The sequence below is a fragment of the Microcaecilia unicolor genome, chromosome 4, assembly GCF_901765095.1.
Source record: "Microcaecilia unicolor chromosome 4, aMicUni1.1, whole genome shotgun sequence".
In the NCBI taxonomy this organism is placed as follows: domain Eukaryota; kingdom Metazoa; phylum Chordata; class Amphibia; order Gymnophiona; family Siphonopidae; genus Microcaecilia; species Microcaecilia unicolor.
The window spans coordinates 215,058,621-215,072,630 of record NC_044034.1 but is presented as its reverse complement, the minus strand read 5'-3'; the positions used below and the strand labels follow the sequence as shown (position 1 = coordinate 215,072,630).

The window sequence follows — 14,010 nt, the reverse complement described above, 5'->3', positions numbered from 1 at the left end:
GCGCAGGAAATGACACGCATTGGGGGTGGGAACTACTAATGGGCTCCTGTGGTATTCCGGGTGTAGTTCCGTAGTGGCGCATGGCAAGCCGGTAGCTGCGTGGCAACCCCTTAGTAAAAGGGTCCCATAATTACTAACCTTGCAAAAATTTTCTGTGCAAGAAATTGTTGCAAGGGTAGTATTTATGCGCAGAATAACATGTACAGATATGCTGGCACTTTTGCTTTCTTCAGACCTGCACACAGTGAAGCCGTCCTTACCATAGAACCTTTGTGTCCCTGATGAACTTGAAAGTTCTGCACACAAGGCTCGATACTGTATATGGCACCTGAAAAATCCACATGGTAAGAAATTACACTTAGGCATAAGTACACCTACATTTTATGGAATAGGCTTATAGTTCCATGTGGTATATAGAATACGCTGAGCGGCTCTCCATGCGACCAAATTTGGTTGCGTCCATTTAGGCCACAATTTACTTGGTGGAAATCCCGCCTAAATTAGGCACAGATTGGGTATATTCTATAATAATGTGCATAGATTGTAGAAACGCCCACGCCCTGTCCATGGTCATGCCCCCTTTTCAACTATGCGACTTAGAATTTAGGTGCATCACGTTCTAGAATACACTTAGCAAGTAGTGCATATAGATTGCAATGCCAATTAGTGTGGTTAATTGCTTGTTAACATCCAATTAACACTGAATAGCTAACCAATTAAGTTATGTGGAAATCGAGGTGCCATATATAGAATCTGGGGGACTGTGAATTTGCATCTCATTAGCTTACTGCATTGCTGCAGAATATCTCCTTAATAATCTCACCATAGAAGCCATCAAGTGCGCGGTTCTACTGTGTGGTTTTCTTCATTCACCTCTAACGGTCAACTTCAGTTTTTACATCTGCATAGATAAAGGATTGACATAGCACAAAGTTTTAAACTTCTGAGGCATTATGCCAATTATCAATTCTTAATTCTTAGCACATCTTATATCTGGTAAATAAGAGGCAACAACAGAAGAGATTTTTTTATCTTAAAAATCTATAAAGCTTCTCTAGAAGGGAGTTTTACAGGCCAAGAAATGAAGTGGGCAGTTTGTTTCCAATAATTTGTTTTGAAATTGTTTTTTTTGTGTGTGGGCTTTATACATTTTTTTTAATATGATGTTTCTATTAGCCCCTCCCTTCCTACAGGAAAGACACCTAAAACTGGGATGGGCTGGAATGTTTTTTTCCGGAATACTAAAATTTTTTCTTCTAACTGCAGCTACTCTCCCCCCTTAATCAGCAGTATATTAAAGGCAACCCCCCCAAAAAAACCAACAACCAGAAAAACAACTTATAGAAAAGCTGGGGGGGGGGGGGGGCAAAGAGAATACAATGTAAACCAGAAAGAAAATTCAGGAGAAAAAAAATGAACATGAAAGGATCAGAAAAGACAATACAGAAAAAAAAGAGAGAGGGGGAAGGGATGAGAGGAAAGAACAAAGAAAGGGAATGAAAAAGGAAAAATAAAATAGGATGGGAAAGGGACATAAATATTTGGTAAATATGGGAATGAGAAATGTTGACAAAAATTACAAAAGACGTTAAAGGTATTTGAGAACAAAAGAAAAAAAAAAAACCTATGAGAGAAAAAGGAAAAAAAAAAGGGGGGGGGGGGGGGAAAGAGAATCTGAAAGGATATTGGAAGAGAGATTTATAGCTACAGTGGGGGAATGAGATCAGCTTCCTCAGACCAAGGGGAAGGGAGTGACCCCACTCTGCATTTCACTGCCACAAAGATCGTCTCTGAAAGATTTTCCTCTGACATTTCCACAAGCCAGAGAAAGGAGGGGGTGGTGGGTGGGGGCGGGGTGGGAGTGAGGCGGAGGGGGGCTTATTGAAACAAAGAGGGGTGATCAGCTGCAGAACTTCCTGAAGAGAGCCTGCGAGAAGGAGAAAGAGAAAGGAACCCCTACGGGGATTAAAATCCCAAACTAGGAAAGAAAGAGTGCAGGGGCAGGAAGTGGAGCTGGATCCCGTCTCCTCTGGAAATGAGCAGTGCAATCTTGAGAAGGAATTCCAGCAAACAGGGCTTGCAGAATCTCCTGAGGTAAGCTGGCCAGCCGAATAATTACCTGCCTCCTGCAGGGGGGAAGGGGAGGCAACTGTTGGGGTTCTAGTGAATCTGCTCTAGCTTCCTGGTGGAACTTTTGCATTGCAGAAACATTATTTATATTTTGAGATGTCATATATAGGTACCCTTATTTTCTTATCCTTTGAATCGGATGCCACGGGAGAAAGCTGCTTCATCGGCCGTTCATTGCTGCCTCCTTTAAATTTCCTGCGGGGATCCTGGCTGGGGCTGCGTTTGGAAGAAGTGTGGCAGCCTGCTCTCTGTTTTTGGCAGTCACTGGGGAGTCCCCTGGTAGAATAGCTTCACACCCTCAGATTCCCCTTCTGGAGTAACAACAGCTCCAGGGTGTCTCTTTAGGACTCCTCCCGGAAAACTAATGTAGAGTCAGCTGCAGCCACGCTGAAGTGCTAAGGGCACTTCCTATTTTCCTTAATATCTAGGCAGGTTGTTATAAATTAGACCCGTTCCTTCTGCTGTTCTTATTCGTGGTTCTTCCTATTTCTTTGTTTTGCATCTTTTGGACTGCTCTCCTTTGATTCTTGGGCTTCTGTCTTAATACCCCAGGCATAGTTTCGGTTGTCATAATTACTTGGGGTGGGGATGATTCATTAATTTTCTCAGGGGCAGGGGAACTCCTTTTTGGTTGGAGGGACCAAAGAAACCAGTCTCCAGTGCTGCCCCCACGCTCTTCAGCTGCTGATACTATGTTGGGCAAAATATTGGCAGGGCCATGGCCCCAGTGGCTCACCCCATTCCACTGTCTATGATTTTCATAGCTTGTATCCAGCCACCTGCCTTGAAGACGGCTACTGTAGCATCCCCCCCCCCCCCCCCCCCAAGAGACAGGGTGTACAGATGCCTCTAACCTCTCACAGCTGAGCACTGGGAGCGGCTGTTGTTGAGTAATGCCTGGATATCCCTTCTCCTCATTTCTTACATATTCTTCTATTTTTGCCTTGCCTCTAAAACTCCTTTAAAGATTGCTCTTCAGTTGCTTCCTCAGAGTGTTAGCAGTGAGCCAGTTTAACATTGGACCAGGTGAGGCTCTGGCCCAGGGTGTTGGCGACTAAGGGCGTCAAAATACCCAGCCTCTGGCCTCACTTCACCTGGTCTACAGGTTGCCTTTTCTCCCCCATGGGGAGAGGGGGGTGCTGGAAGCAAGTCTATGGGGGTGGGGTACTGAGAAAACAAGTAGGTTCAGGGCGCCACTATCCCTTGAGCCAAGAGATGTAGAAGTGGCAAAAAAGTGCAGTAATTCTTCAGTGTTCTTGCTCCCTTTGTCCCTGTTATCCAGTCAGACTCCCACCCCTGTGTCGATTTATTGTTCATTCTTTATGATGTTCTCACAGCCTCTGCCCAGTGTTATCTGTTCAGTTTTAGCTCTCTTCTCCATTTTGTTTTGCCACTGTTTTTCCCTCTCTTGAACCTTCAGTTTCAGCTCTCTCCTATCTTTCTCTTTTCCTTATCCCCATGTTTCACTCCCCACCATCTCTGCCCATGGTCATCTTTGCCCTCTTTTACTCCCACATTCTTTTCATAGCTTGTTTCCCACCTTCCATTTTTCTTACCACTCTTCTCATGTTCCTCTCTCAGCCACCTTTGCTCATGTTCTTCCCCCATTTTTCCTTCATCAAATCACTGTAAGCTTATCATCTGTATAGTGGTGCTTCCAGCGCCCATGGCAGCTTTTCCTTACTTGTATGCTTCCTCTCTAAACAGGAAGCACCTGAGGGAGGCTGTGGGGACCGGGGGTGCAGCTCTCACTGATGGTTACAGTTGTGAACTGGTCCCAGACTTGCACAACATTCCTGAGTTTACCCCATTGGATGCAGAGACTTGCACCCTTGATTTTCTTAGGAAAACCAATTAGGACATCAAATGTGCAAGTCCCTGCATGCAATTGGGTAATACAGGGATGAGGTCAACCTTATCAGGCAGATCAAGGGTCAGCTGAGGCTTGTAGAAGAATGGTCTTGTGCTGTGTGGTGTTTCTACAACTCCTTTACTAGAGATTTCATAAGAAACCGAATGTTCTTTTGAAAAAGTACTGTTTTATGATGATGTTCAACTGACTGGGACAGATTACGCTGATTGTTCTATTTAGATGCTCATCAGTGGAGCCTTCAGCATTTTCAAACTTTTCTATTTTTGGTATTCTCTTTGTATTTGCATTTGTTTTATTTTACATACTAACATAATAAGTGACAGCAGGTAAATACCTGAATGGTCCATTCAGTCTGCCCAACAGTCACATTCATTATCATTTCAAGATTTAAATCAGCAACAAACATGATATTATATAATTGATCATGGTCTTTCTTTGGTGTTTCTGGATCATAGACCATAGAAGTCCCCCTGGCTCTGTCCATATGTTCCAACTACTGGAGTTGCTGTCAACTCCAATCAATCCAAATCTGTCTTGTCATTTGCGGAACAAAGAACGTAAAAGTCTGCCTGGCACTGTCATCATGTTACAAACCATTTTGGGAATGGCCTTTCATTTTTTCTCCACATGTTTGTTTATTACAATTCTCTATATACATCCTTCATAAAGAAACATCAGAGCAGTTCACAGTGTAATAAAAGGCTAAAAATAGAAGAAAAGAAAACTTCGAAGCATGTTTGTAATTGTATAATGATTTGTTGATTTTAACGTAATTTGAGCCTTATTGTAAACTTATTTGTATTGTAAACCACTTAAGTTTTATAAGGATAGGTGATATATCAAATTGAATTAAACCTTAAACATTAAGGGGGAGATTTTGTATATGGCGCCTAAAAATCCGCATGAAAAACATTTCCGCCTAAGCGTATTCTATAAGCGGTGCCTAGATTTAGGCACGGTATATACAGTACACTTAGTTGATATCCCAGCACCTAAAACTATGTGCATCCATGGCGTAAATCCTGGCATGTAGATTTAGTTGGGGGGGGCCATATTCTAGAACTACGTGTGTAAATTTCAGAACACCCACAAAACGCCCATTTCTGGGAGGGGGAATAAGTGGGTTGGGGCTTGTCAGGCAGTTATACGCACAGGTTATAGAATACTGTCAGTGCTAGATCTGAGGCGTTTCCGACTGCAAATCACTAGAACTGGCACTCTTTCTGTAGCTGGACCTTTGGCATGGAACAAGTTAGCCCTGACGTTGAAGTCCCAACAGAACATTGCATTTTTTAAACTGATGTTGAAGCGTCATTTGTTGGATCAATAAGCATTGACTTGTAATGCTTCACAATGGGACCCTTTTACTAAGGTGCGGTAAAAAGGGGCCTGCGCTAGTGTCAGCAAATGCTTGAGATGTGCCCTAAGGCCCCTTTTTCACTGCAGCAGATAAAAGACTGTCTTTAAAAAAAAAAAAGAAATTGCTGTGTGGTAAGCGAACCACTTACCGCACGGCCATTTCAGGGGGAGCACTTACTGCCACCCATTGAGGTAGAGGTAAAGGCTCCTGCGCTAACCGGGCAGCGAGTGGCACTGCCCAGTTACACCCAGGTAAACACTGGTGCTATAAAAATATTTGATATTTTTGTAGCGACGGAAATGGCGTGCTCTGGGGGTGGGAACTAGCTCTGGGCTGCTTCAGTAGCCTAGCGGTAGTTCCGGAATAGCAAGTGGTAAGCCCGTTCTATCCCATTCCCCACAGCCAAATCCTGGAGACCTTATTCCCTGACCTCTGAATCTGGAAACTCTATTCCGTACCTGTCCCCCAAATCCTGGAGATCTTATCCCATTCTCTGAATCTGGAAAGTCTATTCCATTCCCTTTCCCCAAATCTTGGAGATCTTATTCCATTTCCTGACTTTTGAATCTGGAGAACCCTTGCCATTTCTCCACTATCAAATCCTGAGATCTGGAAACTTCTATTTCATTCAAATCTTGAGTAGAATCCTGGAGATGCTGTTCCATTTTCTAGTCTTCAAATCCTTGACTTTTTATTCTGTTTTCCAGTGTCAGTTCACTGTTCAACTGTGAGCAGGTCAGTTACTTCCCTTTATTCAGAGCTAGGACTGGATTCAGTGATAGTGATAGTTCTCATAGCGTAGACATTTTGAAGTTCCTTGGAGCAGAGTGCAAAGAACTGATGGATGCTTTACATCTTATGACATAGATGAGGTTGTTATCCCTGCTGAGATTCTTTTTTTTTGCTTGTACATGTATAGTTAGGACTCATGATCTTTCCTTGAATGGCAGCAGCACTATGTCCAAATATTAATAACATTTAATTATTATTGACAGGAAATGTACTCCCCCATCATGTTTTAAAGATACATTTACTACTAAACATTTCCAGCCTTCTTCCTCTCCCTCCCCTAGAGTCTCTTGTGATTGATTACAGCAGTTGATTTTTCCAAGAGTCATGGATTATTCAAGGGTCTTGATTGTTGGGGAATTTAAATTATTTGTCCTTTAGCTTTCTCAAATGCTTGCTCAGATTTTTAACCAATAAAACACCCCTGATGGAAAAAATGAAGTGCTTACTACAGGCTAAAATGCTTTACCGGGGGTGCGCTTAGGTGTCCGATAGTAGTTTTTGTATGTGCATGCTACCCACGCGCTGGGGCATGTTTAGGGGTGGAAAGTGGGTGTGGCTGTGCTAATCAACGCACAAGCGTTGTTGTGTGCTAACTGATTAGTGCAGGATTAGCGTATGAGCTTTTATCACCTACAAAATAAGTGTCAGAAGCGCTAATGGCCATTATTGCAGAAATGTCAAAATCAGCCATTTACCAGCAGCACTAAAAGTGGCCTTAGCATGCGGGAAAGACCCGAGCTGGGGATAGCGTAGGCCACTTTTAAGCGCTGCTTAGTAAAAGGGCTCCTAAAACAAGTGTCTGTTGGATAAAATACTGCTTACCTTAATACTGTGTCACCTCTCCACTAGCTTGTCTTTTATCCACCACTTAAGTTTTGTGCCGTTTCTACGCTGATGACTCTTAAGTATGAATGTATTTTAAGGGGTCATGTTCTTATGGATTTATGTATAAATTTTCTATTAAAAATTCAACTCTTATTGTATAGATTGCTATTTTTATTTTGCTGGGATCTGTTCCTTGGAAAGTGGAATATAATTTTAATTACATTTCATATTCAGTGTAAGTTGACACAAATGTACACATTGGATTTCACCAGTACAGGTACCCAGAAATAGTAGCTTTGGTGTGAAAACATCAATTTGTGGTACCCTCTTAGACCCTTAATTAAGGGGTCCTTTTTGTAAGATGCGCTAAGGAGCCCTTTTACTAAGCCACAGTAAGGCTAACATGCAGATAGCATGCGCCAAATCGACATTAACACCAGGGTAGCGTGGGCACCTGGTGGTAATTCTGAAGTTGGTGCGCAATGTTTCCTGCAGTAGAAAATACTTTTCTACACGGGGGCGTTCCCGGTGGTAATCGGCAATGCAGCCACATTGCCATGCGCTGCCCGATTACCGCACAAGTAGCACGTGAGCCCTTTCTGCCAAGTAAATAGGTGGCAGTAAAGGCTTAGTTAGTCAATAGCTGCATGCTACTTTTAATATCGGTACACGTCCATTTTACTGTCCCATTAAAAAAAGGCCTTTTTACTCACCGCGGTAAAAAAATGGTCCAGCGCACACCAATATTCCCATATTGTCGTGCAGGTTCATTAGTGTGGTGTAGTCTACTAGATTGAACGCTCTTGACATACCAAATTGTAGTAATAGGATTTTCTATCCTTGTCATATTAATCTTCTGAATTTTGTTAGAGTAGTTATGACTGTCTCAGGGCTTTGTTTACAAAGCCATGCTTCCTCTCATTTGCCGCACCAAGAATCAGTAGTGCAGCTTTGTAAATGAGGCCCTCAGTGCTATATAGTGGTCCGAAACCTGATTGGGAGTTATGAAGGATTGCGAAATCCGTCAAGTAGTCCATTCATTGTTGTGCTACTAGTCAGTGTTGCCAGGTGGGCGGTTTTACCGCCCAATTGGGCAGTTTTCCGCGACCCGCCGCGGGAAATTTTTGCCCGCGGCGGGTCGCGGTTTTTTTGGGCTTCTTTTTTTCTTTTCGGCGGTTTTCAGGCGGTTTTTTTCGGCCGTGGGGGGCGGGGTTAGTGACGTTTTGGGCGGGGTTAGTGACGTTCTGGGTGGGGCCGATGACGGGGGAGGCGGGGCCGGTGACGGCGGGGGCGGGGTTGATGACGGCGGGGGCGAGGGTGATGATGCGGGGGTGATGATGCGGGGGTGGGGGTGTCAGGGGCGGGGTTTGAGTTTGGGCAGGTTTTGGGCTGTTTTTAGGCTGGATTGGGTGGGAAATAAATTTTCCACCTGGCAACCCTGCTACTAGTCCCTCCATCATTTTGGATAATAATGGTATTGAAGCAACTAATCTATAATTTGTGAGTTCACTGATCTTGCTAGTGTTGTTTTTAGGGACTGGAGTGAGTAGAATGTTGCCCTTGTCAGAAGGGAAATGTCTATTTGAAAATATGTATTCTATATGTTCAGTAAAGCATTCTACGAACCAGTCTGGTGGATTTTTCATCATATAATTAGGGCAGCTATCTAATAGACAATTTGCATGTGTATATTTTGTCAGTAATGCTTTAAAGGCTACTTTTACAAAGGCACGCAAGCGATTCCTGCGCTGCAAATGAGAGGAAGCCCATAGGAATTGAATGGCTTTCTCTTTGGCTGTACCGAGAATCAGTAGCTCGGCTTTGTAAAAGAAGCCCTAACTGAGCTGGTGCCTTGACATGATCATTGTTGGTTTTACATTCGTGTAAGAAATCTGTGAGGAATATTTGTGTTAACAAGATTTGATCTTGTTTTTACTATTTTCGGCTCAAAGTATTGTGCGAGATCGTCTACAGTTGGTGGCGTTTCATGTATGTTAGTAAAGCTTGGGTGTTGAATCACAGGTTCATATATATTTTTTCATATTAATCTGTTCTGGGTTCGCATGTGCTATAGTATTCTGCTTTAGCCTGCTTTGTATTGTGTTTTATACATTCTTAAAGCTTTCCTCCATATCGTTTTATTCATGTCAGATTTGGTTTTGGACCATTGTCTTTCTGATTTTGTACGTTTTTTCATCTCCAGGGATGTGGTTGTTTTTTTACTTCTTGATTTCTTTTTAAGTGGTGCTGTTTTGTTCAGTGTGTTTTTGTTTAATTCATTCCAATTTGTCATGAAACAGATGTTATTGGGTGGTAAGTTTGTTTGTTCATTCAGCGCTGTTGTCCAGAAGCTATGGTTATCCATCTTTCCTCTGGTTATAAATGTCTTTGGTTCCCTATTCATACCGTTCTCTTTCCATTGAAGTGTAAATGTGAGTTACCTCTTCCCAGTTGAGATTTTCTAGTATGTGATTATTACTGGCTGAGAACCTGTAAGCTAGTATGTCTAATAGATGACCTGTTGCATGAGATAAAGTGGCTTGTTCTGTTTTGAAGTTCCATTAATTAAGAGGATGAAAGGTGAACAGTTGGTGCTTTTATTTAGGATTATGGATTATTTGCTTGAGGAAGGTTATAGGCTAGTTAAACTTTGAAGAGGCTGTTTTCCTTCCCAGAAACACTTTTGAAACCACTACTAAGCACTACAGACTTCTTGCAGACCCTGGAGGAAAGGATTATCCTTTCAGAGCCCAAGGTATATAAACATCTGAAGAGAGTCTGCTGACACAGGGGTCATTTTACTAAGGTGCGCTGAAAAGTGGCCTTTGCTGGTGTAGACACGTGTATTGGACGCACACAGGTCAGCGCACCTGCAAAAAAAGCCTGGTTTTTTTTGGCCTAAAATGGACGTGTGGCAAAATGAAAATTGGCACACATCCATTTTAGGCCTGAGACCTTATTGCCACCCATTCACTTAGCGGTAAGATCTCATGCGTTAACCAGGCGGTAATCATCAGTGCGTGTACAATGCCGATTACCACCTGGTTAGCGCCCTGCACTGTAATATAAGATATATTTTCTGGCACATGTAATGGGTGCGCGTAAAAAATGAAATTACCACCCGGGCCACGCAGTAGCTGGTTGGTAGTTCTGAATTGGCACACATTGAGTAAAAGGCTTAGTAAAAGGGCCCCACAATTTCCCAAATTAAAGTCTTTACTAATAAATGTTTTTTCAAGCAAGTCAGTATGTTTTATAAATTTGTTTGCAAATTCAAGGTGACAGCTACAAAGGATTTCTAATCGTTGCTTATAGTCTTTCCTTGGACACCCTCCTTCCCATTTCTGGACTTCCCATGGTCTGGAGCAGTGGTTCTCAATCTTTCTTCTGCTGTGACACATCTAACAGAAAATGTTTATGTGTGTCATATACTGAACACGAATATTCACAGCTAAACAACCATAATAAGAACAAAAAAATAATAATAACCATTTCATTGTTAAAAGTAATGCAAAGGAAATATAAAATGTTCTTAAACAAAATGTATTTGTTTTATAAACTGTTGTTAAAATTAAAATGATTTTTTTCTTAAATAAGTTTTAAAAAAAATTTATTGCAAATGCAACCAAGGAATAATCACTTGTACAGAAAATAAGACAGTGGGCCCTGTTTACTATGCCGTGCTGTAGGCGTGCTAACTTTTTAGCACGTGCTAAAAATTAGCATGCGCTAACATTAGAGACATCCATTATATTCCTGTGGGTATCTCTAGTGTTAGCGTACGCAAAAATGTTTGCGCGCCTACAGTGCGGCTTAGTAAATAGGGCCCATAGATGTTAACAACACATCTAATAATAGGAAAATAGCACTGCAAGTTATAAAGTTATAATAATATTAACTAAGGTCCCGTTTTACAAAGCTGTGGTAAAAAGGGCCCTATGGTAGCGTCAGCACATGGATTTGCCGAGGCCCCCTTTTACCACAACAGGTAAAAGCCTTTTTTTTCTTTTTTTGAAAAAAGAAATGGCCGTGTGGTAATTGAACCAAAAAAAATGTGAGGAAAAACCAAGTTAGAATACCTGACCCGACATGGCCGTGTTTCGGCCCTAAGGCCTACGTCAGGGGTCTTGAACAATCTCCTCTCTTCTAGAATAGCATATGTTCAGTTACCAACTGATTTGAAATGGCGTTGCCACAAAAGATCCTCCTCTCTTCTAAAATAACGTGTATTCAGTTACCAACTGATGTAAATGTGGTAATTGAACCACTGGCTGTGCAACCATTTCCCAGGGAAGCCCTTATTTAGGAGGCGGTAAGGGCTCCTGTGCTAACCAGATGGTAACCGGGCAGTGTGTGGGGCTGCCTGATTACTGCCAAGTAAGCCCCCGGAGCTAAAAAAAAAACAAAACAAAGTATTTTTTCAGTGCCAGGCTCCAGTGGCTGTACGGGTGCTACCACTTTGTAACAAGGGCCCTAAGTCCACAACACAGTGGGGAGGACAATCAAGTAGAAATCAAAAAGAAAAAAGGTAATTAAACCAATACATGCAAAACTAAACTAGCAGCAGCAATTTCACTTCTGTTAATACATATGTGGAGCCTCTCTTTCTGAAGAACTGGAGATCTCTCTCCTGCTGCTAACAAAAGTTGAAAGCCATGAGGGCTCAAAAAAAATATACTTAACAGATTTCAATTTCACTATACATTTACAAGGATATTTTAGAAAGAATAAAGCCCCTAACTGTAATACAGTGGGTCTCAATAAAAATAAAATTTTCTGTCTCTTCTGAGTTTCCTTGGTCAAGTCGGGGAACATCCTGACTTGACAACCCAAAAAGGAAATGTCTCTTTTCTTGAACAATATATGCAAGAGCCAATCAGAATCTGAGGATAAAGCCAAAGTTATAACCTGTGTCACCGGTACCACAGACAGACAGTCAGAAGTTTCCAGAATGTCCAAATTATTTAACACATCAACAGCAGGATCTGAAACAGCCTGGGTACTCAAAGTCTCTTTTTTAGCGGTTGGCAGATAATATATGCAAGATATAGGAGGAAAAGGCGCCTCTAGGACTTGAAGAATATCCACCAAATAGCGCTTAAACTTATATCCCTTGGTTTAGTCAGTGGAGCTTTGGGAAAATTAATTAAATGAAGGTTTGAAAATCTCCTTACATTCTCCAAATTTTTAACCTTCCGCGGAAGCAAATTATTCTCAGACATTAATAAAGCATGCAATAATTGAGAGGTCTTTATTTGTTTAGAATGCTGGTCAACTTTCTGATTCACCTGAATGACTTGACTCTGTAATACTGATATGCTCGTTTGAATATTCTTATTAATAGTGCTTTACCTAGTTCAGAGACTGCCGTCCATATAGTTTCAAGTGTGAAGGCCTCTGAAGAGTGGAGGAGTGGCCTAGTGGTTAGGGTGGTGGACTTTGGTCCTGAGGAACTGAGTTCGATTCCCGGCACAGGCATCTCCTTGTGACTCTGGGCAAGTCACTTAACCCTCCATTGCCCCATGTAAGCCGCATTGAGCCTGCCATGAGTGGGAAAGCGCGGGGTACAAATGTAACAACAAAAAAAAAAATCTCAGGCATCAACTGCACCAGAATCCACCTCTGAACCTGAAACATCTACTACTTCCCCTGTTGCCAATTTGGTGACCTGCTGACCTGGAGGCAGTTACTCCTGAGACTTTTTCCCTTGGAAGAGAGCAGTACCAATGCTTCCTGTTGGGCGTCCTCCGAAGAATCCTGAGTGCTGGTCATTGCTGACCGCCGAATCACTCCATCTCACTGCAGAAAAAAATGTATCGGACTGGAAACATAGTTGAAGTTTGCAGCTTGGGTGCCAAGGGAAAAACATTCTTCTTCCTCTTTTTTTTCGGCATAGTTTAGCTTGTCAGGTGTGAAGCTATGAAGCTGCTGCCATCTTGACTCCTCCCTCTTCTCAAAGTAGTTTTAAACACTTGTTCAGAGAGAAATTTGGGTCTGATGTGTTCATTACAATTTTTCGATATGGGATTGAATGAAACTTACTGTTAACATCAAGAACCTTTTACCCATTCTAGAGTATACACAGGGCTAGGATGTCATACAAAACATATATTCAAATTCTTGTTTCGCCTCGGTTAACAGCAACATAAAAGTCTTCCACTGCGAGATACACACAACCCTACAAATTTGCTACTCAAAACCATGTAGCAAACAGAAACTATGGATGGTAGATCTGCAAAATTCCCAGTTGGGGCTGGAGTCAGTAGGTATCATTGGGGGGTACTGGGGAAGCAGAAATTGGGACCAGTTACAGAGATTTCAAGTACCTGACTCTCTGGATCTCTTACCTTCCCAGCTGATAGGCACTGATGGGTAAGTAACATAGAGGGGCATAATCGAACGTCGCCGGCCAAGTAGATTACCGGCGATCTATGTTGGCGGCGGTGCTACAGCTGGTTGGAACCGTATTATCGAAAAAGATGGCCGGCCATCTTTTTTTTCGATAATACGGTTTAGCCCGGCCAAATGCCGTGAAGTTCGCCGGGTTTGAGATGGCCGGGTTTGTTTTTCAGCGATAATGGAAAGTTACGTCGGCCATCTCAAACCCCGGCCAAATTCAAGGCATTTGGCTGTGGGAGGAGCCAGCATTTTTAGTGCACTGGCCCCCCTGACATGCCAGGACACCAACCAGCCACCCTAGGGGTCACTGCGGTGGACTTCAGAAAAGCTCCCACGTGCATAGCTCCCTTACTTTGGAAGCTGAGCCCCCCAACCCCCCCCCCAAACCCACTACCCACAAATGTACTGTACCCACTAAAATTGCTCCAGAGACCTGCATACAGCCTCTAGGACTTATTACTGCTGTATAACTTTGGCACACCAGTTCACACCTGAAGACTAATCTCTCTGAAAAAGTCCTTTCTTGAAATAACCACGTTTACTCACAGTTAACTGCAGATCAGAGGTTGTGCCCCACTGGCAAAGAGTCCCCTGGTACTAAGATTAGCAGTAGGTCAGAGCTGGCACAATG

The 14,010-nt window shown here is 42.6% G+C and overlaps 1 protein-coding gene across 3 annotated transcripts in view; it reads left to right on the top strand.

Moving 5' to 3' along the window:
- LSP1 (lymphocyte specific protein 1) overlaps positions 1-14,010 on the top strand; it is a 257,446-nt gene that overhangs the window by 65,134 nt on the left and 178,302 nt on the right. The window contains exon 1 of one of the 3 annotated variants that reach the window (XM_030201229.1): positions 1,908-2,094. The exons of the other annotated variants lie outside the window; for them this stretch is intronic. Coding sequence (XP_030057089.1) covers positions 2,036-2,094 — 59 coding nt within the window. The 5' untranslated portion in view covers positions 1,908-2,035. Of the gene's footprint in view, positions 1-1,907; positions 2,095-14,010 lie in introns of those variants that run through there. 3 annotated transcript variants of the gene reach the window in all.